Here is a 24,156-nt window from a genome sequence, read left to right on the forward strand (position 1 = left end):
AGAGGATGGTGCGGAGATGCAATGGAAGGAAGAAAGAGAAGCAAGTCTTTATTTGATGGTTTTCATATCTCCGCCATTATTGTATATACAGTTACCATTGTTAAGAATGAACTACAATTGCTTAGCACGCTTTTCTCTCCCTTGTTCCTAAAGTAATAGTTTGGATGTTGATTCATGTAAAAATTACTTTATCTCAAATTATTGCTCTCTTTAATTATAACTAGAATATAGGAGAGAAGGTGGACTACAGAAAAAATAAAAATAAATAAAAACTAGAAGTTAATAGAGATATCTTAATTAAATAAACTTGAAACTGAGTTTTCTTGCATGATTCCAAGATATCCCACTATTTTATGCTTTGGTAGTTGGACCATAATTTTCCTTTCCTTAGTTCAGTTGGGATTTTATGTTTTTTTTTTCCCCCTTAATTAGGTTGATTTCCATTCTCTAGCGAAAGTAGGACTATATGTTATTTCATCTCTTAAAGGATTGAATGCTTCCTATAAATACTCTTTAGAATTAGGGGGATGATGGGAAGTTTCCTTTTAACATAATTATTGCTTCACCTTGCCTTAGTTTCCTTTTAGGAATATGTACAAGTTGTATTGTGTGTGGGTTGTATAGTAACATCGAGGCTGTGAGTGACTGGTATGACAAGTTAGAAATTGTTAGTTGGGTTGGTTAGCTTAATTAGCTGATAATCCGGGGGTTAGCTAGTATCCAAGTCTGATATAAGAAGGTACACTTGGACTTTAACTACTCATCGATCAATATACGTCTAGTATTCAATGTTTACTAGAATTTATATTATATAGATAGTTAGGATTTCCTTCTTTGAAGTATGGAAGATTATTTATTTATTATTCTAAATGAATCTTTTCTTTCCTTAAAAATTTATTTTTTGAGTCCAGCGGACCATTGGGCCTTCATGCTAAAATGATAGCGTTCAAGATACTTAAAGAAGTTTATCGCTGACCTGGGCATCATTTTGTAAAGTGTGGGCCCAAATTCAATCTTGATTAAGGCTTAGTAATAATATGGGTTAGGAATAAGTAATTTAAAACGTTGCTTACAGCCATTGAGTTGGCAAGCTGTGGTTGGTGAACATTAAAAAATGTGTTAGTTGTGGATCCATATGCTAGTGATGTACCAAACATAATTTGTAAAATTTTGTATCTATAGTATTACTCATGTAGTTATTAATGTTATTTTCACATAATAGTTGACTATACAACTATAGTATGGATACAATTTATTTCACAATTTTTTCACAACTTTTTAAGATACCAAGTTGTGAGTGCTATGCAATTATTTTTACATGAACTCACCATTAATATTACTTTTATCCATTAGTAAGTTTTGAATTAATGATTAAAAAAAAAAAAAATCACGAAGCAGATTTTATATATTTAAATCATATTGTACCTATGAGGAAAATTTTTTTAAATAAGATGGCTCATGTAAAACTAAATCAATTATTAAATAAGAATAATCGTAAATCAACTGTGATTGGAATTGGTTATTGGATCATTTTGCAGCATGGGGTTTGCGTTTCTATGATCATGTAGGAATAAGCATATTGTTTTAAAAGATTTAAAACGTAAAACCAATTTTATCCATTACATTTACTAGTTGGGGCCTCTATTTAAATTGGGATTCAAGTACTCAGCTTATGAAAGAATAATTCTTCTTTTCTCAATATTAGAATAATGATTAAATGCTAAATTCACAATTTCTTAACAACTTATACTTTCATTTCTGGGACAAGTAATTTATTATTAGTGCAAGTCTCATTGTTCGAATTTTGTCTCCATTCTATACGTAAAAACTCAAAGTTAAAATCCCTTTTATCACTTTCTCAAGTTCCCAATAACAGTGACCATCAATTCAGCCACATACCACTCTTTAGGATTGCAAGAATATCAAAATTGGAAGACAAGGAATGCAATTTCTTTTCAAAAGCTAACATGGGTTGCAAAATAAGGAGTTATGCATACCCATGCCAGCTACAGCAACACATTGTAGGCAGACACCAGAGAGCAATCTGAAACCTATTCCTTCACCCAAAACAAGTGCTGAACTGTTGGACACTAACTAAAGTGGCAGCACCAACATTTTGGCTTTTCTACCACTGTTTCCTTTCAGTTAGTCAAGCATTTACTTGGTGCATTGAATGCGATGGGTTGTGTCTAATTTTTAACTGTTAAGTTTTTCTAATGGTGTTCTCACACTCTCTCTCTCTCTCTAAAAAATATTCTGACAGTGAGGGAGAGGCAAGAATTGCATAGAAATATCTTGTAATCTTCCCTTTTATCTTTGTTATTTGCTTTTGTTCCAGCCCTTTTGAAATGCAGTAATTTGTCTCTGCTTAAAGGCACTGGCCAACCTGGTCAGCATGAGGGCATGCAGTGGTTTACAAATTCTTGTCAGCAGTTCATTGCTACAATATTTGAGGAAGTGATCGTTTTATTCTTGTGCAGTAGCTTATGATATCTAATTGCCCATGGGAATTGTCAACCGCTGCTCTTGTTGGTTAGGATGTGGTTGATAAGGACACCTCTCTTGACTTGAATTTTCTATTATGTAGACCCAGCAATTCAGTTAACTTCGTCTGTGATTTTATTGCTGTAAAATGCAGACCAAGAAAAAAAAGGAAGACAGATATTTGAAACTTAGAAATTCTGTGATTCATATGTTTAATTTTCTTTCCATGCCTACCTGGTGAAGTATTACAATCTTTTTGTGAGGGTGAACAAAACAAATGAAAGAAAAAGTGGAGGAAGAATTGATGGTTTGTTCATCGCAGCAAATGTGAACTTCATCCGAAATAAAGGTCTAGCTTTTTTTGTTCCTAACATTAATTTGATTAGTATTTTCTTTACCAGCAAAAAATTAGCTACCTTTTTTTTTTTTTTTAAGATGCTACATTTCCAATCACTGATTTTTTTCCCACTAGGTTCTCTGTTTATGGAGTGGTTCTCATTTTAAAGTTGAAGTTAAAAAGTCTGCCTAAGAAACTCTCTGCTTTGATAAGACAAATAGGAACCCAGTGAATTGGCAGGGTGGAAGTACTAAAAGGGAGCACATTAAGCAAGCTTATTATTACTGGCATATTCAACCAAAGATTGAAACTGAAAAGCAAGCAGACTACATCACTCGTTAAATCCTTGTTACTAACATGAAGCAATGTTAATGGAGGAACTGGTGAGGTGCTGGTACAAAGCTCCTCAAAAACAGACCTTCAAATATAACTACTAGTGACAAACCATGGAAATATACAAGAAGGGATGAAGGGAGAAAACAGTAACGTAAGCTAGCATGAGCTTAAGAAAATCCAACTGGTTTTTACAGGAATGAGGGTGGATTGTTTGGCTTTTCTTCAGGTGCTAACTGGCTGCGGAGGGCAGGGGATCACAAAACAAAAATCACTGTAAATGTAATATATATATATATATATATATATATATTGTAAAGACTCAATTTGTAACGACCCAAACTGGTATTGGGTTCGCACGTTTAAGGCCCAAACAATAAAATTTGTAAAGCGTGAGTGTTCAAGAACTAGGTTAACTTTAAAAGGAAAACGATTCAACCTCATGTTTATAAATGGATTAGCACCGGTATAACAATTAGTTTCTACTAGAAACAAGTACAATTCTTTGGTTTCTAAGCCTTTTTCATGAGTGTTCTCTGTTTTCTCTTTCTATGTTCCGATCCCCCTTCTTTGGCATGCTTGTCTTTCATGTTATATACTGCCCTATTCATATCATTTTCACCACACACGTGTAGGTTGGGTTCAAGAGATCTCTCGCTGTCCCATCTAACACCTTCTGGAACCTCCTACTAGCAGCTGTAAGGCTGCTTCATCACTGTTCAGGCATCACCTCTACATTAATGCGACCAGAGAGTTGGTTGAGAGGCAATTAATGCGGAGACAGCTGTTGTTATAGATATTTGTTTGCCTTCTCTTTCTTACCCTTGGTCCCTTATCCCACCTTTAGTGGTAATGTAGCTCTGAAGTACATTTGTAACAAGGTGGCGTTCTAGTTGTCCTCAGACTCATATTGCCGAGAAGGATTTTGTCCTCGGACGAATACTGAACTCACCTTTCGTGATATTCACTCTTCCTTTCGTTTGGTTACCCCTACAGCTTGATATGGGCCTCCTCGGATAGTTTTGTATCCTCGGATGGGCCACAGGCCCAATTAACTTGACTTTAATAATCCTAGTGACTAACCGGCCCCCATATATATATATATATATATATATATGAACAAAATGGAATCTTCCTACCATGTTCTTGAAATGGGGATAAACTAGAAACACAAACCAATTAGGCCTAAGTTCTCACATACTTTTCATAATACTTTCTTATAACACAAAACCAATCAAGCCCAAGTTCCTGTGCTGCTCAATAAAGTTTCCTTACCCCCTCTTAAGATTGAAATTATGCTTATGATGTTGATAAGGTTGAAATTGATTTGTCATTGATAATATGCAAAATATAATTAATAATAAAAAAAAGTAAAAAGCTTGAAATCCACAGGCAAAATTGAAGTATGGAATACAATCTTTAGCTTGAAACCAAATCACAAACTACCAGAAAGGTCTAAAGCCAAGAACTATAGATTTGAGAATGAAAGAATTTGAACTTTACATCCTACGTTTGAGACTTCAGATTAATTTATCCAGTATCCTTGTTAATACATCTAAATATGATTGTTGTACAGTACGCACTCTTTTTATAAGCAAAAAATTCATTAAAAGAAAAGAACAAACCTTAGTACACAGGATGTATACAAGGAAACACCACACTATCTCCACTAACCACAAAGAGGAGACTGAAGAGGTACATGACATGGAATCAGTTTCATTGGGAAAATCCAAACTGCGATTACATTAGACTTCTTCATGGCTGTTCAAGAGATTTCATCCCTAATGCTGGCTAAGAACAATCTTAACTCTCTTGCCTTCCTCTCATGTTCAGGAGACACATCAGTTTCTGATTCACTCAAATCAATTACATCAATACATTGACCATTTGATTTTGGAAATTTGGATACTATACGGGATTGTCTTGGCGGGGAAGGGCTTAAGAGATCAATGACCTCACTTTTAGCAGTACTTGGACCAACTTCATTGCAAGATATATCATCACTGCTCTTTGGATCAAGCCACAGATCTTGGTTTGTAAGATCAAATTCTGGTGCAGCAGTACGGCTTTCTGATATCTCCACATTTGAAGAAAAGGAGGCATTGTGAACAGAACTGCTTTCTAATTCGATGTCAAGTAATAGTCTTTGGAGTTTTAGATCAATTTCAGTCAGAGAAGATCCCTTCTCTGATTTCTTTGGCCTTGTTTTCCTGTGATTTTGTTTCTTCCTTTCAGCTCTTTCCTCCTCAAATTCCACAATCTTCTCAGGACAAGCACTTTGGACAAACAAAAAGGAATAAAGGATAAGGAAAACGAATTTTCCAGTATTAAAAGATATTAAAATAAAAACGGAGATAAATCCTATTTGCTTATCCAGAATACTCCTAAGAAATATCTGAAAAATGATTGCAGAACTTTTTGTTTGCTCAGTTCCAGGTGTAGAACTGGATACCCTCTGTATGGGCCATGAAAATGTTAAAAAAAACATTTACACAGCATTAAGCTTTTACCAGAAATTCATTAATAACTATAGAATATGAACGGTCTTCTTGATGTGGTCCTCTCAATGCATTATTTAAGAATATTTGTTGTACTTAGATATGTTCTTTTTTTCTACTTACATATTGGTCTAAACTCCAAGAAAAAAAAGGGGAAAACAGAAACATACTCTATTGATTGATTGCTAAAAAAACCTAAGCTTTCATTAGAAAAGATTCCATGCCTATTTTAAGTGCAATCTCAAACAAAATCTTTCAATGTGCATGCAACACAAAATCCATCTTGGATTAGATGTAGCACCACCCAACATTATACTTAAAGTCACTACAAAAGGATAAAATTCATTACCTCTCTACAAGATCCGCTGGTACTATGGAGGTCTTAAGTCCATCTAAATCCTCCCATGAGACCTCATAACAATCTCTTCCCTGAACCTTTCGATGCTTGATAATTTTAGAGACAGGGCATTTAACTGGTATCTGTAATTGGGAAATATTACTAGTCAAATGAAAGAGGAATCGTAAACATAATATGCCACAAAATGGTTAAAGATAGAAAAGTACAAACAACATATTCACTCAGATTTTATCAACTATGTTTAAATGTGAAAAGGGGGCATTTATACGTCCTATGGGTAAAGTCATTGCACTTTTTTATAAAGTACATATAATCAGTTACCTTATTTTCAACAGTAACTACAACAAATTTATGCCAGAATTGCTTCTTGGCATATCATGAAATCAAAAGAGCTAGTGGCTCCAATTTTAAAAATAGTCCAAGCAGAAGGATAGAGCATAGCTTTCAATATAATGCAAATGACAATTGACATTCATTCTTTACATGCTACTTTTAAAATCTTCCAGGGTAGTACTAATGGTGCAACTGTGCAAGTTTAAAGGACATGAGTGACCAAACAGAATTCTATCATTATAATTTATCTTGAGTAAACCATTAATGAATAAGGAATTAGTGTTTAAAAAAAAAAAAAAAGAACAGTAGTACCTTGTGTAATGGAAGCTTCAATCCTAGATCTGATGAAGTTGATCGCAAATTACAAAATCGCCGTAAGTTTCGTTCAGCAATCTTTGGAAGGATATACTCATCTGAGATATGAATCATGAATAAGGTAAAATAAACAAAAATAAGAAGGCCCAAAAAAAAAAAAAAAAACTGGAATAACATATAATATGACACCCTGTAACCTCAAAAAATTCCCATATTTTCTATGATTTTGGACACAAGCAAATTGTGTTGACAGAAAATCCCAAAAATCTAGAAATATGGACACAGCATCTTTGTCTTAGCGAATGTCTAATATTAACCATGAATTAATCCATTGTGAAGACCATGGGTAGAAACTGAGAAAACAATAACTAAGTATCTGTGAAGCATCAAGCACAAATGTCAATATGATACAATATGGATACCAGCAATACTTCATTTCTTTAATCTGGGATATGATATGACAGGGTTAAGCTTATTAATATTTTGTAATAGATGTGCCAAATTTTTAGTTTAAAAGATGAATAACAAACTTTAAAGGCATAAAATAGCTACATATAATTAAACAAACTATGAAGATTTTTTTTTTTTTTTTAAATGATCCAAACCCATGCTAGACATTTACGAAGATTTAGAATTTTGAAGGTCTAAAACTTTTTTTTTTCTTGTGTAATGACTTTATGAAAATAGAACAAGTACAAGGGGTGTAAAATATATCCTCACTTATATCTGTTGAAATCCCTATTTTTCCTTAAGAACAATTAATTTTACCTCAAATCAATACGTGCCATATCCATGCCCTACCCAAGATCTTCACATATTCATATCTCATATATATTAGATATAGATATGGCAGGCATTTTGAATTACTTGTGCTTTTTTTTTTTTTTTCCTTTTTCTTTTTTTAATTCAAACGTTACAACAAGTGGGGGAGGGGGAATTCGAATCCTGGTTCTCCTCAGGAAGCAGACTAGGCAATGCCACTAAGCCGCAAGACTCTTGGTGAAATACTTGAGCTTGTTCAATATGTAGTAAGTTTTTAACTAAGATTTATAGAACCCATAACATTCTGCAAATCTTTCGGACTACAAACAAGTGATGCACACAAATGGACAGGGTTCATGCTCTTGAAGCATCTGGCATGACAATTCTCAAATATAAGCATCCTACAATTACAACATATTTGCCTAATCCACCAAATTTTAGATCCAAATTAGAAGACTTGAACAACTTAAAACTTTAACCACTAAAAAAAACACACCAAAAATTTTAACCATTGGAAAGATCCGACATTCTGACTTCACATGAGAATTTTGCTTTGGGAGTTACCGGACAATAGCCAAAATCCTTGACTTCCATTTAGCCACTACAAACTTTGACTATTTAAGACAACCAAAATCAACAATGTGCTTGTATAAATTCTTACATTTCATGTATGTGTGTACGAGCATATAAGGCATGAAATATGAACAAGGGAATGAATGAAGAACCTGTTTTCTCAAGAGGCCACTCAAAAAACTGAGCACATATCTGCTGAAGTTTGGCACGTTGAAAAGGATATTGAGCAAGAGCCCTACAACGGCAAAGCAATAAAAAAGCAACTTCAGTACTTCACTCCCAAGATTATGCAATATAAGCACCACACTACCATAGTCTAAATCCAGTTCTAGATGAGCTAAGAACAATACAGGCTGTGCAGGAAAAGCTAAAACTTACCCAGCTGATGGTAAGCTAAGAGCTTGAGTTTCACTGCTTTTGGTGCACCCTATTGAACCATGCATAGGTTCAGATTGATATACATGCTATGGCCCATTACAGGAAATTGAGGTTAACAGGTACTACCAACTCCAGCACTATTACATGGTGATTTTTGAGCAGATATCAGGTGCGGACACTCATGTAGCATTTTGCATGAGATACATGCTAAGCCTTTGCAAACAATAAATTTAAAGATGTATTCATGTCTATTTTCATCCCCTTTATTTATTATCTTGTCAAAAGCTCATTAATTATAGTACCCACTGGTAAAGAAAAAAAAAATTCTCCCAGTTTATAAGTAACTTGTCGTATACATATAACTTGTCTTCTTAAGCAACTAATTCTAAAAAGACCAAAATATTCTTACCATAATAATATTAGAGACTAGATGATATGGAACTGATCTACAGATAAGTGCTTCATTGCATTAAAGTGTTTCTCTCATTAAAAGATTTTCCATGGGCCAAATACTTAACTGACATAATCAAACTTCCAGTTCAAAATGCTATCATAGACGTTTAACATAACACTTGGCAGAATCAGCCAGAGTATATAGAATTTTGGCTGAGTAAATAAGGCTTGCCAAAACCAAATGAAGTTGCATATTAGTCTCAATTATAATGAAATATGCATTCCTATCACAGGGGGGGGATGTAGATTTTTAAAACAGCAATGCTTGTCATGCTGGGAGTAATATCACATCATATGTGCTTTTATCAGAAAAGCCAGGGAAAAAGACAGGACATTCTATTGGATTTTTTTTGGGGGGGGGGGGGACAACTATCATTATTTCCAATACTCTAATGGAATCAGAAAGATTAGGCTCTTTTAAAGAATTTTACCTAATTGATCCTTTCATATAAATACATGTTGCATTCCCATATCCGTAAAATGATCAAAAGCCACAACCTTACAGCTGCTGTTCAGATTTTGGATTGGGCAGGGGGTTGACTGGTTGAATTTGTTAGAGTTTAAGACATGACTGGAGCAGAAGAAAGAAATGAAAGATGGTGTATAACAAATCATCTATAAGTTACACGAAGGGATGAAAAGGGGAAAAAACAAAAAAGGTCCAAACATATTACATATCTAAACACTCTCACATATGCAGCAACAAGTATTAGTCCCAACAAACAACAGAACTGATGTTTTTACCTATGCACAGCATCAGAATCTGCCAAGTGGCACTTGGGCTTCAAATATGCATCAATAACTTGCAAGTGCCGATCATCCCTTTCTGAATCATGCTTACTTCCTACAAGACCAAAAAATGTTCAATGGTAACATCAATGTGAAGTCTTCCATTTGTAAAACCAAATATTTGGAACTGATGATCAAAACACATGCATAGCTATAAAACAATAGCAACAATGGCAAAATAAGTTATTAATGAAAAAGGTTTCGACCGACTCATGATGATAAGTACTCCATAACCAAAAAGAATTACAAACTTACACAAAAGAGGTATTATTTGAGACTCCACACACATGACCAATCAAACAAAGATTGAAGTAGCAAGACTTCAAGCTAGTTCTTTAAATTGACTTTATCCTTAAAGACCCAATGATTGTGCTCCTTCCACAATAGCCACATCAAAAATATATTTTTTATTTTTTATTTTTTAAAAAGGTCATACCCAGTGCACAAAACTCCCATTTTTTTGCGGGCATCTTGGAAAGATCATGGTAGGTAGCCTTACTTCTAATTTGTTTTGGAGAGTTTCTTGGACTCGAACACCACGACTTGTAACTTTTGGTGAAAGGCACTTGTCATCACACCATGTCCCGACCTCTAGCCACATCAAACATAATGGTGAAAAATTCCAAATCACCGAATAGTGCATCCCAAACCAAATCCTGCACCTAGATAAAAAATCAACTACCCTCCTAGGCTACCAACATTATTTTAGGTCTTCCTCTACCCCTTTTCACATTTTTTATGTATAAATATAACTAGAAGATAAAACAAGTCCCTCACTTAATATGCAAATCCTATAAAAGCATGAGAAAAATGTCCACACAAAGTCCAAACACACAGTCACACACACACACACACACACACACATATATATATAGCAATTATTTTTTGTGTCAAAATAGCCACTAAAGCATTTTATAAATGATTTATTAAAGTCACCCAAAAACCCAATTTTATCAAAACCTTTTTTCTCAAAGATCAAAAATCATTATCCAATAATGCTACTCAATCAAAACTAAATTGTAAACCTAATTCAAATTTAGCACACCCATGAACACGCCCCCCCCCCCCACCCCCAAAAAAAAAAAAAGAAAAACATTATTAGAAGTAGTAAAACATGAAATGTCAATTAAGGAAGTTACAAAGACCGATAAAATAGAATGGAGAAAAATAATACATGTGGTCGACCTTGACTAATTTGTTGAGAATCCATAGCCAACCCAAAATTAGGGACTAAGGCTTTGTTATTATTTTGGTTATTGTTGTCGCACACACTTACACCTAATGGGTTTGTACCCATAACCTGACCCTCCACCCATTCTTATTGGAGGAGAAAGTGTCATTTGAGACAGAGTTCATTAGCTTGCAAAAAAGTTTCAAAACAGCATAATAGAACCACATGCAGGCCTGTTACATGAACTATAGAAGGTTTCTAGAATTCACCATTAACATTCATATCATGATCCAGTGAGTTCTCCTTGCTATTATTGCACTTGGAAACGGCCCCCTGTTTCTTTGAACTTCTTTTCTTTTTTACGAAGGACAATCCTTCAGAGGCAACTTTTTGAAGGACAACATTGTCTCCAACTGATTTAACAATCTGACAAGCGGACTCCTGAAGACAGGGAAATTTTAGTACAACAGCATAAGCTTCCATTCACCATTCTAAATGAGATCTGATAGGTACATAAAGAAGAATGTAGTCCACCAAAGAGAAAGAACAGGTTTAGAACTTACGGGACCTAGACCATGAACTCCTTGCGAGTAGTCACAGCCAAGAAGTAGTGCAAGAGTAATCTGAAGATCACAAGTTACTGAGTTACTTATCCAAAAAGTTACCAAGTCACCTAGCTTGTTACAAGAGGAGGAAGCTTGACTCAAATGGAATATATAAAAGTAGATTCTTAGATAAAAGATTTTATAAATGCCATTTCTTAAGGAGAAAATGAAGCAAATTGCGATCAATATTATTGAGACAAAGCTAGACACCCATGCATCCACACAAACATATACGCACGCACACGCATGTGATCAGTTCCATATGAGAAGCTCTCATGAACAACAATTCCTAAAACAGAGCTATATCATTTCAGGTCTTGTAACATAGAAGAACATAGTTTCCTAAAGGAGTTGAAGGAGGGCTTCTTATCATATCTTAAAGCCAAGATGTAAATGCTTTTGCAGCTTAGTATCACCCTTTTGGCCTTCTCTCGAAGTTGCTCATTATCGTTGCATTAGGTGAACGATAGACTTTGAAGATATTACTAAGTATTATGGATGCACTTGCCTATGGCAGAAAAATATACATATAGCTGACCGTGACTGATCTGTTAAGGATCCATAGCCAAGCTCAAAACAATTGGGACTAATGCTCGGTTGTTGTCATTGTTAATCAATTGCATAGCAAAGGAATTATCATTTTTTTTCTTCTAAAAAGCTTCATAAATATTTCACATTCACAATTAGAAACTTACCAATGAGTTCCTTCCAAATCCAAGCCGTCTCTCTACGTCTGTCATTTCATAGCAAGTGACATAACCACTATCTCCTAATTTATTAACAAAATGGATGCATAATTAGTACACAAAAAACAAGTTACTCTAAGGAATTTCAATATGCAACCAAGTGTGAATCTACCTACCAAGGCATATATCTCTGTACACGGTCCTTGCACCAAAAAGAAAGACATCTGAGTCCGAAGTGAAACATCCATCCTAATGGTCGTTATAGTAATGTTAATGAAAAATGATAATGATGATAACAATGTTAGTGATTTTTTATGGTGAGAATATGATAGTGCATAGTATGCATCTCCTATGGAATAGTCCCGACATGACTGACAGTAAAAAGTGTACTCACACATAATGATTCTGAGTTTAGTAATGCACACTGTGCTTCAGCTTCTTCAATCCTAAATTTTAGAAAAATAAAATAAAAACATATAGAGTTAGTCCAGGTCTTTTTGTTTACAATAGAAGAAAAAAAGGGGTGGGGGGGTTGCTAATATTTTTTCACAAAAGCATTTCCATGAATCGAAGCCCTTCTCTCCTCTTTTAAGGAAAACAAATTCTCATATATATTTTTATTAAATAAAGTGGCGCATCATGATTTACCATAATATCATGCAAAATAAACCTTACTAGACCTGAAAAGTCTAGATTAGACAAGAAATTTTTTTTCAAGATTGGTTAGCTTAATAAGATAAAATAAATTTTTTATATTTATTTCATTCTTTTGGTTTCCATTTGTTACACTTTTTTATTCATTAAACCCATTAAAAGATTCATGCAGATAAATTTCATATTCCTTTATTTGACAAAAAAATAGTGAGTTCTTGCTTCTATAATCCTATATTAAAAAATTTTACTTTAGCAGTAGACATTACCCATCTAAGCAAGCAATGCCAAGTGCCATGCCCAAAACTTTAGCCTCTTTTATCATGCATGAAAACTCAGATCCCATATTTCTTCGTAGGGAGGTAACATTTTGCAAGTTTCTATCATCTTGAGTAACCTGCCTTCATAAACCAAATCAAGTTAGTATGAAGAACTTTCCACACAAAAAAAAAAAAAAGACCCAAAATAAGATTAAAAGAAAGTAAACAACATACAGTGATTGCATTTGCACACAAGGTTTCTCACCTCACTTCCTGAATTTAAGCGGCGTCTATAAGTTGATAACTTAATAGCAGGAATGGATCCATCTACAGGCAGCAAAGATTAATTAAAATTAAGATATGTGATCAAATGCCATGTTCTGAAAGCAATAACATCTTAACTGAATACATCGTTTTCATATACTTCATAGATAAGCAAAAATTCATACCTTAACCATAAAGGGGCCAAATCCCATGTACATAGTGTGTATACAGAGAAAAGTGACATTATAAGAGTCTCATTCTAAAAAAGAAAAATCACCAACACAAACATCTATGCAAACTATTCCTAAAAATCAAGTGCCCCATTAGTCATTCTTTGACAAATAACCAAAAACCCAATCTTCACAATAAGTAAAAGATTAAATTAAAAAACCCACATCAAGTTTTAAAAGTAAATGACAGAATTGAAGAAAACCCAGAAACACAAAAGCATATGAATTAAGTACCTGTAACAAAAACAATGGTGCAATTAACAGCAATGAGAGCTCTGAGGCGGTGAAAGAGACCTCTGAGATAAACCTTCTGTTTTATACAAGAGTGTGATTTGCTAACGTTTTGAAGCTGAACCATCCAGCAAGAGAGATCTATGCACACCCTCTTATTCCTAAAAACCCATAATTCAAAATTTTTAAAACCAAACATAAATCCCAAAAGAAAAATAACCATTAGGGTCTGTTTGGTTGGCGAGAAAAAGAGAAAAGAAAAGTGGGAAACTTACTGGAGATGGTGAAGTGGTAGAGTTTTCTTGCATGATTCCAAGATATCCCACAAGTTCTTCACACCCATACCAACTACTGAGACTGAGACAGAGAGGGAATTTTGAAAACTCTGAAGTTTTATTTATCCGTTAAAAATATGAAAATGGTGAAGGTGATTTGTGCGGGTTCTTCTGCAACTTGTGTACTGAACATGGTGAGTGACTAGAGAGAATGATTGGACCCAATGGATCAGATTTGGGCCTTTTTATGGTTTTACAAAATTTGGTTCTTTTGGGCTGGACTTTTTTTTTTTTTTTTTTAATGCTTTCTTAGTTGGACCAGAATTTCCTTTTTCCTAGTTGAATTAGTATTTTTTTTTCCAAATTAAGTTGTTTTCTCTTCTGTGGGTTCCAGTTAACTTAATTGGTAAAGTCTTTGATGGTTGTATAAGAGATCTAGGGTTCAATCCCCGTCTACACCAAAAACTGATCAATGTTTTAATCTGATGATAAAGATATATCATCAGGAGCGGACGCCATAGGTTGAAAATCTCTAAAAAAAAAAAAAATTGTTTTCTCTTCTCTAAGAAGAAGTGGGACTGTGTTATTGGACTTATTTCATCTCTTAAAGGATTAAATCCTTCCTAAAAATACCTTTTAGAATGAGAAGGATGATGAGAAGTTATATTTAAAGCAAAGTTAGAAAATGCAATTTGCGATGTAGCCTTTTTTTTTATTATTATTATTAAAAGTTTCTTTTGAAAAGTTTTCTCTATTATTCAGCTTATTTTTCTTGTAAATTTAAGTTTCATAGAATATTCATAAACGTTGAGAAATCAAATAAAATAATAATCAATTATTAAACCAAAGAATAAAAATATAAAATAAAAAAACTGCTTTCTTAAGAAATGACATTGGTTTTTTTTTTTTTTTTTTAAGTTCTAATGTCTTCGACAACAAAATAAATCAATGCCACTGGGCTTCAAAGTCTTCTCAATGTGTATCACTACATTTTCTTTGAGAAAAATCTTATAAAAATTAGAAATGGTTAACAACATTAAATAGAAAATACAAAAGATGTGTAGTGGGCCTTTTTTACAATGTTGGGCCGAGCTGCCTCCTACGGTATTAAGCCCAAATGTTTTGAGTAAGGGAGTCGGGACCGGTCCAACTGTAACTCACTTTGGTCTAGCTTGTGCACAAACTATGCCCCGTTTGCCAAGCAGGCAGAACTGTTGTGGGTAAGTTATAACAGGCAAATATGATAAAGACAATACAAGAAAAATGATAGACAAAATGAATAAAAGGGAGTGACAAGAGGCAATCCGTAGGTCGAAAATAGAGAAATAAAAGAGGAATAATAATAATGGGGTTATTGTATTAAAGATGGGAAAATCGATCTGCCATGCCAAGTAATGTCGCAGAGTTGAAACCAAAAAGGTAAACCATTTCCTCAATGTGACTAATTTCTTAGGGGAAAGAAATTAATTGCTTTGAGGGAATGGGCCTGAATGGTTTATATTTGATGGGTGATCCTCTGTCTTTTTGATAGAGAGCAGGGCCTTAGAGGGAGAGAAGAGATCAACCTATTGATGCATGCCTGCCATTCTATACTTTCTATTCTCTATTCTTCCTAGTTTTTCTTTTCTTTCTTTTTTCTTCTTTTTCTTTCTCCGTGTTCTCTTATTTTTTTTGTTGGGATACTCTCCTGGAGGTTGCTATTACAGCATTTTTGTGATTGTGATCCTGACATGCCCTGTCTCCCCCCTTTTTACTGTGCACGGCAAAGCCCCTTTTTATAGTGTTTGTTGTGACCGGATTTTACTATTTTAGCCTTTAACAACCTTTGTCTGGTCTGGGCATCCTTGCCGACCACTTGCTGGTTTGCCAGCCACCACCACTAACTTGCGCTGGCCATGATACCAGACAAAGAAGGCTATTTTGTTTGTTTACCTGTCTTGCTATAGTGAGTGATCCCTCTTTCTTCCTATCCCTCATGGCATGCACCTAGTGGTCCCAGCTCATCCTTGCTTTCTTTTGGTGGTATGTCATCCCAGCAGGACGTATCCCCCAAAAGAGCCTGAGCAGGAACCCCAGAATAGGTTTTCCCCTCTCCCCACCACTAGACCATGCCCTCTTACGTCTGACCCATGACCTCACCACCTCCTGTATTGGTTGGGTACAGGCTAGTGATGTCTGGGTCCGAAATCTACTTACTGCTCACGCGTCCGCCATGGTCTGGAGACTTGTCTGTACATCATGCTGCCCACCTTTGGCTTCTTATGGCGTGAACCATTTTCTGGCTTCCCATTCTTTAAAGCCTGCTCCTTTCGAGGCTGGGCTTTTGCTTGGCCGTGAGCTTTTCCTCCTTCGACCCACTCTCTTGTTCTTTTCTGCAATCTTTGTGTGTCCTGTCGTACTGCTCTGCCATTCCTGCCGTGGCGTTATTTGACCCAAGCCTACTGGGCCTCTTTGGGCTTGTGACTTATTTTCCCTCAATGACTCAGTATAGTTATTGAGCCTTTTTGGTTACGTTGGGCATCTTTGGCCCATTTACTTTCCTTGTGCCTTTTTGGCCCTTTTCCTAGCTCTACATTCTCATGGGTTTTTACTAACTCCTTTAGGCTTTCCTGGCCTAATTACCTTATCCTTCATCTTTGGGGTTCATGGACTTTCCATCAACCCCTTACTTTCTTTATTTTTATTACTTCGAGCCTGCTGTGGCCCATTCTCACTTTTCTACATCACATACTGCCCATGAGTTTGCTTCTTCTCTCTTTCCGGGCTCCTTTAGGCCCGTCTACTTCCTCAAGGTCCATTTGCTTATTTTATGGGCCTACAATCCATCATTCCTGCCATTTGAGCTTAATGGTTTTTCTATCAACTTACTAACTCTTTTCTGCCCACGTTGCTGGGCTTCTTCTTTCTATTGGGCTTCCAAAAATGATCATCAACAACATGTATCATCAGAATTGTGGTGGAACATAATTTTGGGTTTGGGGATTTATAATAAACATAGTAAAACCATGCCTGAAATATAATCTACATATAATATTGCTTAATGTATTTCTTGGCATGGATTTAAAACTATACATAAATTATTTTGGGCATACACAAATATATTTGTTTAATATTGTCAAAGATACTTGCTTGGACTTGCTTATAGTTATCTAAACATATTTTCTTCATATGTATTCGTATATACTTCATAGCCTAACATATTTTCTCACATTTATATATGCTTCATAACTCAAATCATGCTAAAATAATCCATACATGAGAAAACTATTTTTCACATTAATTTATTATTTTCATTACTCATTATACTGTCTTTTGCCTAGGAGAAATCGCAAAGGTAGCGAGCAATGGACAACCCATTGGCATGAGTACCGAACTTGACTACCCAAAAAAACCAAAGTCTAGCCACTAACATATCAAAAGATTCAAAACGAGACGCATGTCACTACTGCACAAAGACCCCTAACAAATACAAAAGTAAGTTATTCTCTTAAACAAAAAATAAGATTTTCTTTGATTGAAGGTTAGTACACAACTGTGGAAAATATTTAACATGTGTATTTATGCATGGGAGGAAGCTAGATGCTACCTCTATCTAAATTATTAATCCTTGTACTTTCCAATTACTATGACCAAGTTGCATTGGCATTGTCATCTGATTGCAATCTAGATATGAGTTCACATGTCATATGTAAAGACATAGAACTTAATTCCAATTATATTGTTTGCAGTGGTATGCATATATTACAATTTGAAAATTTTTAAATCACTTAATAAGTATGGGCATCAAGAGTGCTGATTTTAGCTTTGAATATAAGAGAATGAGAATCATTAGCCTACAATGAATTGCAATTGTCTTCTTGTCTCCTAGCTGTGTGACAGTTTCTCATTGTGAACAAGTCCAATAATCTTACGTGAAGTGAGCAATTACCACAAATAATTAACACAAAGTTGCTTTATTTTATAAGAGTTTGTTTTACAAAATAATTTATATAGTTTTGTTTTTAAATTAAATTACTCCAACCAAAAAAAACCCAAGACAGTTTCCTAAAAAAGAAAAGAGTATATGCCAAAGGAAAAGAAAAATGATAATGCAGCAACCAACAATAATCAATATAAAAAATAAGAATTAATTTGGATTCAAGAAATCCAATGATTTACAGAGTATTTGAACCCATTTTCCAAATTCCATCAACCTTCCAAGCCACCACATTCCAAGTACTACTCACATTCATAGTCACCATGGGCCACAAAGTATGTGAACCTTTCATTCCTTAGTGGCCGGGTGTGGTAGTTCATCAGAGCATCCTTTTTCACTTGGTCCATCATAATCGTCACAGGTTTGCTTGCCTTTTTAACGTTCCGCAAAGATTCACTTGTGAGAGAGAGAAAGAAACCAAAGACAATGAAACAAGATACTTTTATCCTAATTTAGAAGCATTTTATCCAAAACGATTAACATAAGACGTCAAAGATGCCTATATTGCTCCATGCATTTCACAAATTGACACTAACACATTTTAATAGTCTTTTTTTTTCTGACTTGGGGAATTATATCTAGACTTTCAGTACCCTACCAAAATTTCACCCCATCAGCAAAGAAAACCTGGATTTTTTTCCCTTTGGACAGTTTTTGTTAACAATTTTGTTATGTGGCCGAAAAACAAACATTTTAGTTATGAAGCATCTCGTGTCTCTATGACTTGAGTTCACTCAAGAAACTCATGTCTCGATGACTCAAGTTCCAAGAGGTGGCAAATATGATGTGGATAAAAAAATCAACGTGGAGACTCGAGTTCAGACAAAAATTCACAAGGAATTCGAGTCTCAATTCCTTAAAGGAAACTAAAATGTTATAAAAATCCTTAAGACCAAGTTCTCTTATAAGTTATAAATGTTATAAAAATCCTTAAGACTAAGTTCTCTTATAAGTTATAACAATCTTATAATTTATTTTAAGAAACTTGAGTCTCTAAGACTTAAGTTCTACATGGATGTTTTATCCACATCAGCTTTGTACTTCTTAGAACTCGAGAATTAGATTTTTTTTTTTTAATATGAGTGTTAGATGTTGGGTGTACACGTGCAAGTGAAGTCCAACACCGAATAATAATAAAAGGAATGAGTGATTAATATATCATAATTGAGCTCATATATGTTGGGTTTTAGCTTTTTAGGTTAAATATATTTATAAGCTATATTAACTAAAAAATTAAATGGAGAAAAATGCTATTGAATGTATTCAACATTAGTGTTATTATTTATGAAAAAAAGAAAACGTTAGTGTTACTAGAATTACACTTTCACTAACGTGTGGAAAATTAGGTGGACAAGATTTTGGGGACCCATGAGCTTTACTCTACTAAAACTATACTTTCTTGGAGAAAACTAGACACTATAACGTGTAGAAAGCTTACACTTTCTTGGAAAAACTAGATGTGGACAAGATTTCGGGGACCCATAAGTTTTACTTTACTAGAACTAGACTTTCTTGGAGAAAACTAGACACTAAAAGTCTAAAACGTGTGGAAATTTTACACTTTCTTGGAAAAACTAGGTGGTGGACAAAATTTTGAGGACCCATGAGCTTTACTTTACTAGAACTACACTTTCTTGGAAAAACTATACAGTGGAGAAAACTAGACACCAATGTGTGGAAAGTTTTGCCCAATGTAAAGGAGACTCTAAAACTTTGGAAAAGAAAAACGAAGTTTCCAAAACTCTCTTTTAAGACTTTAGATGTTCAAAGTCTTTGGATTATAAATTTGTAATTTTCAAAAAAAAAAAATCATATAAATTGAATTATCATTATTTGAACAATTAGGAGTTTAGAATTATCGTATTGTATTTTGATTTTGATCACAATGGTGGCAACATAGCAACCCCATTATGGATAGGAGGCATTTGATCTAAATTGGGTTTTTGAATAAGAGACTCAAAGTCTTAGTTATTTTTCTTCAAATTTTATGACTCTTTCAACGAAATATTATTAACATTTTTGTTTATAGGTGTTATGTTGATTGTGTCAACTAATTTAGGTAATTGAGAGGAGAGTTGGGAGAATTCGCTACCCTAAGTGTTGAATTCCACAAAAATTTGGCATTGGCGGTACTGAATTAGGGGGAAGAGAGGAGAGAAACTTTGATAGCAAATTTAGTACTTCCTTTCATATTACTATGAGACTAGTTGTCTCTATTAACATTATGCAAACTAGAGGACTCCTTTAAAAAATACACACACACACACACACACAAGTCCTAAGTCATCAATTAATCCGTTAAAAAATAAATAAACAAATAAACCATCAATTAATCACTCATTTTCCGGAAAAATGAGAGATTCAAACTAATGACTTAGTTTTATGAAGGATTCTCCCTAATCACTTGTGTTACTCAAATTCAAACTTGTGTTGCTTAAGAAGAATTCAAATAAGTCTAATGAAACACACAAAAAAAAAAAAATCACAACTATCGAAAAGACAAATTATTTTAATAATTTGATAAGTGAAAACACGATATTTATGACATGCTTAGATAAGAATTGATAAAAATTTGTCTAATCAACTATTGTAAGAACTGTTGTGTTTATAATATTCCTCATGCAATTAATGTCTTTAAAAATGAAAGACTTGCTTTTTATAGTGGAAGACTTCTTTTTTGCAGTGGAAGACTATGCAAAAGGGTTTATGTTTTGTGACTTGTGAGAAAGATGACTGTGGTTGTTTTTTTTTGTAGTCTAAATTCTATGAACATGAATCATGAATTGATTAATGATTTTGATAAGACAAAATTATTATTATTTTTTACTTTTTTAGTGGAAGACAAGCCTTTTGTTTTATTTTATTTTTTATTAAAAAAATGTTTGGCCTCAAGGAAGGAAAAATGAGAGATTTAAACTAACATCCTTCTTATTTTATTGAGCATACTCCCCATCAATTGTGTTAGACAATTCCAAACAATAATTTTCTTTTTCTTTTTCTTTTTGACAAAACAAAATAATAAATTTTATTTTATAGAAAAATGAAAAACACACAACTTTTTAGAGTGGAAGACTTTAGGAGACTTGCTTTTTTATTATTTATTTTATGTTAAACATGCTATATTTTTATATTTTATTCATCATCAGGTGAATCCCAAGGGTTAAAAATAAATATTAAACAAATAAAAAAACTGATCGACACAAGACTGTCGTCAATCTCCTATAAATTAGCATCCAACGTTTAGTGTAATTTTTTTATGAGTAAGCCTTGCACTTGCAGCTAATAATATAATAATAATCTGATGATGAAGGGTTCCTTAAGACCCATTTCATTCCTTTTCCTTGCCTTTCTCTTTATTCCTAACTACTTATTCTTCTTCTACACCGGACTCTCTGAGGTTCATTGCATCGATACCGAGTGACATGCTCTTCTCAAGTTCAAGCAAGACCTTATTGATCTTTCTAACCGGCTCGCCTCTTGGACTGCCCATGGGGATTGTTATCTATGGGAGGGTGTTGTTTGCCATAACCTCAAATCGATTTAAACCAAAACAACTTAAGTAAAAAAATCAAAGATACTCCATGCATAAACTAATTGACAATTTGACACTGAACAATTTTAACCAGACTTTTTTATTATCATTTTACTTAGGGACTCATACCTTACCAAAATTTCAAGTTGTCAACAAAGAAAATCCAGTTTACACGGTATTAGATTTCGAGGTCTCCTATTGTTTGCTGTCAAGATTCTAAGGCCTCACAATCAAGCTTTAATTTTCTTGAATGACACTTTCTAGAAAAATCTAGACATTTATAATTTCCTTAAAAAAAAAAAAAAGTAGTAAAATGAATTTATCATTATTTGAATAATCACAAATTCAGAAATATCATTTTGTATTTTGATCTTGGTCACAATGGTGGCAGCATAATAGCCCCATTATGGTTAGGAGCCAATCTAATTTGGGTTTTAAATGGAGACTCAAAGTTTTGGATATTTTGTTTAACCTCTATTTTATCTTTTCTTTTGCAAATAAAAAATAGTCATAATTTTGTAATTACTATAAGACCAATTGTCTCTATTACGTTTTGCAAGTTGGAGGACTGTCTTTCATATCATTTGGATTTTAAATATATACAAGTCCTAAACCATCAAGCTCAACTCTTCGTCCAATTCTTTATGAAGAACATTTCCCGGAAAGCATTGAGTTGGAAATATAGAAAACATGTCATCAATCAACTATAAAGTTCCAAAAAAATGGCATTTGAAACAATTCAGATTAATTAGAACAATATAAAATTTCTAGGCATCTAGAAGGAAGTAAATTGAAAATCTATAGTATATGCTCCATGATAATTATCTATATTATAAATTGAAGTCTCAAAAGCTTATATAGCATGATCTTATGTGGTTAGTCAAAAGTCAAACAACTTTAGTTTTATATATATTATCAATTCTAGATTTCCTTAACATTTACATTTCCTCACTCTAGAGAGGATCACTTTGGCATGGCTTCATCGTAATATATATATATATATATATATATATGTTGGGTTCTAAGACGTTAGATTTAAATGTATTAGAACTTCATTTTGTAATGTCGGCAAACCATGATCAAGACGTTTAGTCTTGTTTTAGACTTGCTCAAAGTATGTTTATGTGTAAAGTTGGAATCGAGTGTATTGCAAGATTTATTGTGTAAATTTGTCTGGTTCGATTAATCGAAAATTAGACTCGATCGATCAAAGCTCGTGCAGATTGTTTTTCTGCAGAATTTTCCAACTCAACCCAAGCCCGTATGACGTGTAGAGTTTTATGTTTTGCCTTAAGTATAAAAGGAAAAACCCTAGCCACGTTTTGATGTTGTTATTTATGCTGTGTATGTGAATCTCTTATGAGATCTCAAGGTGTTTGCCTTCACATATACTTAGGATTATCAAGAATCAAGATTATGTCGAGAGCTTGACGATCATTTCAGTTGCTGCATAAAGGCTTAAATAAAACACAAGTGGGAGTATTTGTGGATGTTGTGGATCTGAGAAAGAAGTAGTTCGTGGACTCAGAGCTGTCACGTGGTCGTGGTAGTAAATTTCCTACTCAGGGTAGTAATAAGATGTTAATGGTCTAAGTCGCTATTGTGTAAACTTCAATTCTTTCATAGTAGATCTGTTTTACCTTGAGGATAGCTAGGTTAAATTCTCTCTAGGTTTTTTTAGCGGTTTGGTTTTCCCGGGTTTTCATATCGTTGTGTTATTTATTTTCAGCACTATTTCAATAATATGATTTATATATGTTAAACTAGAATTGCATAATTTACCTAAGTTAATCACTTGGCTAAATAATTAGGTTAATATGTTGGTGTTTAAGGGGTCTAAAAACGTACAATATATATATATATATAGACATGAAATTGAATTTCAATCTATAGTATTCGTTCTATGATAATTATTCTTTATGAATAGGCCAAGATACCCATTAGTTTTTGGTGTAAGCGAGGTTTAAAGTCCAAATCTCTTATTCAACAACAAGAAATTTTACAAATTGAGCTAATTGAAATTCACAATGTGTTCCGTATTTATACTTAAAAATTCATTGATTCAATTTTAATTAAAATAATTAAAGTCTTTGACCTATCAGTAATAATAATAATAATAATAATAATAATATTTATAATAAAGCATTAATGGGAATATATTTGGTATGAGTAAGAAACTGCATTTCTAAGAAACTTTTGTCTAGAGAAAGATTTCAAAAACATTGGAGATGGTAATTGATAAGGAATATTTCTATTTTTTATGCATCATTAGAAATTAATGTCCCAAAAATTTGAAGATTTAAACACTTGCACATTCATAATTATTCTGTAGGTTTTCTCGATGATAAAATTGTTATTGTGCCCTTTCCATTCGAGCTAAGTTCATTATGCTCGAACTTTGCATAATATAACTATATATTTTCAAAATACACCAGTAAGTAATATTTTGCATACAGTTACCTTTTATACTCCCATTTTTTGCAACACTTTTAAAGTAAAATGTAGAGATTTTTGAAAAAATAATATTATTTTATTTGAAAATTTTTTCTGAAAAATTGCCTCTTAAAAAAAAAAAAAAATCATGTTTTGTATCAAAACTTCAGCAATTTTAGTGTAAAATGTGTTTATAATAAAGTCGTGTTTTCAAAGCCATTTCAATGCA

General features: G+C 33.6%; 1 protein-coding gene across 7 annotated transcripts; it reads right to left on the bottom strand.

Annotated features, from left to right (window-relative positions):
• Nucleotides 1-4,604: 4,604 nt before the first annotated feature.
• Nucleotides 4,605-14,199, bottom strand: LOC115959510 (flap endonuclease GEN-like 2). 7 transcript variants are annotated; one of them, XM_031077936.1, is made up of 14 exons: nt 13,987-14,199; nt 13,715-13,872; nt 13,252-13,313; nt 12,996-13,123; nt 12,470-12,521; nt 12,252-12,324; nt 12,085-12,155; nt 11,348-11,407; nt 11,054-11,225; nt 9,569-9,668; nt 8,146-8,228; nt 6,656-6,756; nt 6,002-6,132; nt 4,605-5,430 (listed from the first exon to the last, which is right to left on the bottom strand). In XM_031077936.1, exons 1-14 carry the CDS (start codon nt 14,052-14,054, stop codon nt 4,920-4,922), a joined length of 1,770 nt encoding a protein of 589 aa, XP_030933796.1. In that variant the 5' UTR covers nt 14,055-14,199; the 3' UTR covers nt 4,605-4,919. The 7 variants fall into 7 exon arrangements, with proteins under 7 accessions (XP_030933796.1, XP_030933795.1, XP_030933801.1 ...); XM_031077935.1 differs by having other exon boundaries at nt 12,085-12,158; nt 13,987-14,198; XM_031077941.1 differs by lacking the exon at nt 13,715-13,872 and having other exon boundaries at nt 12,085-12,158; nt 12,996-13,127; nt 13,987-14,198.
• Nucleotides 14,200-24,156: the final 9,957 nt, after the last annotated feature.

The sequence above is a fragment of the Quercus lobata genome, chromosome 9 (genome assembly GCF_001633185.2).
Source record: "Quercus lobata isolate SW786 chromosome 9, ValleyOak3.0 Primary Assembly, whole genome shotgun sequence".
Lineage (NCBI taxonomy): Eukaryota > Viridiplantae > Streptophyta > Magnoliopsida > Fagales > Fagaceae > Quercus > Quercus lobata.

Bases quoted from the DNA above. Each gene is read 5' to 3' on its own strand.
- LOC115959510 (XM_031077935.1), bottom strand. From the start codon at position 14,054: ATGGGTGTGAAGAACTTGTGGGATATCTTGGAATCATGCAAGAAAACT. The intron at 13,873-13,986 runs GTAAGTTTCCCA...ATGGGTTTTTAG, and splicing joins CTACCACTTCACCATCTCCA to GAATAAGAGGGTGTGCATAG. The intron at 12,159-12,251 runs GTAGGTAGATTC...TTAATAAATTAG, and splicing joins GTACAGAGATATATGCCTTG to GAGATAGTGGTTATGTCACT.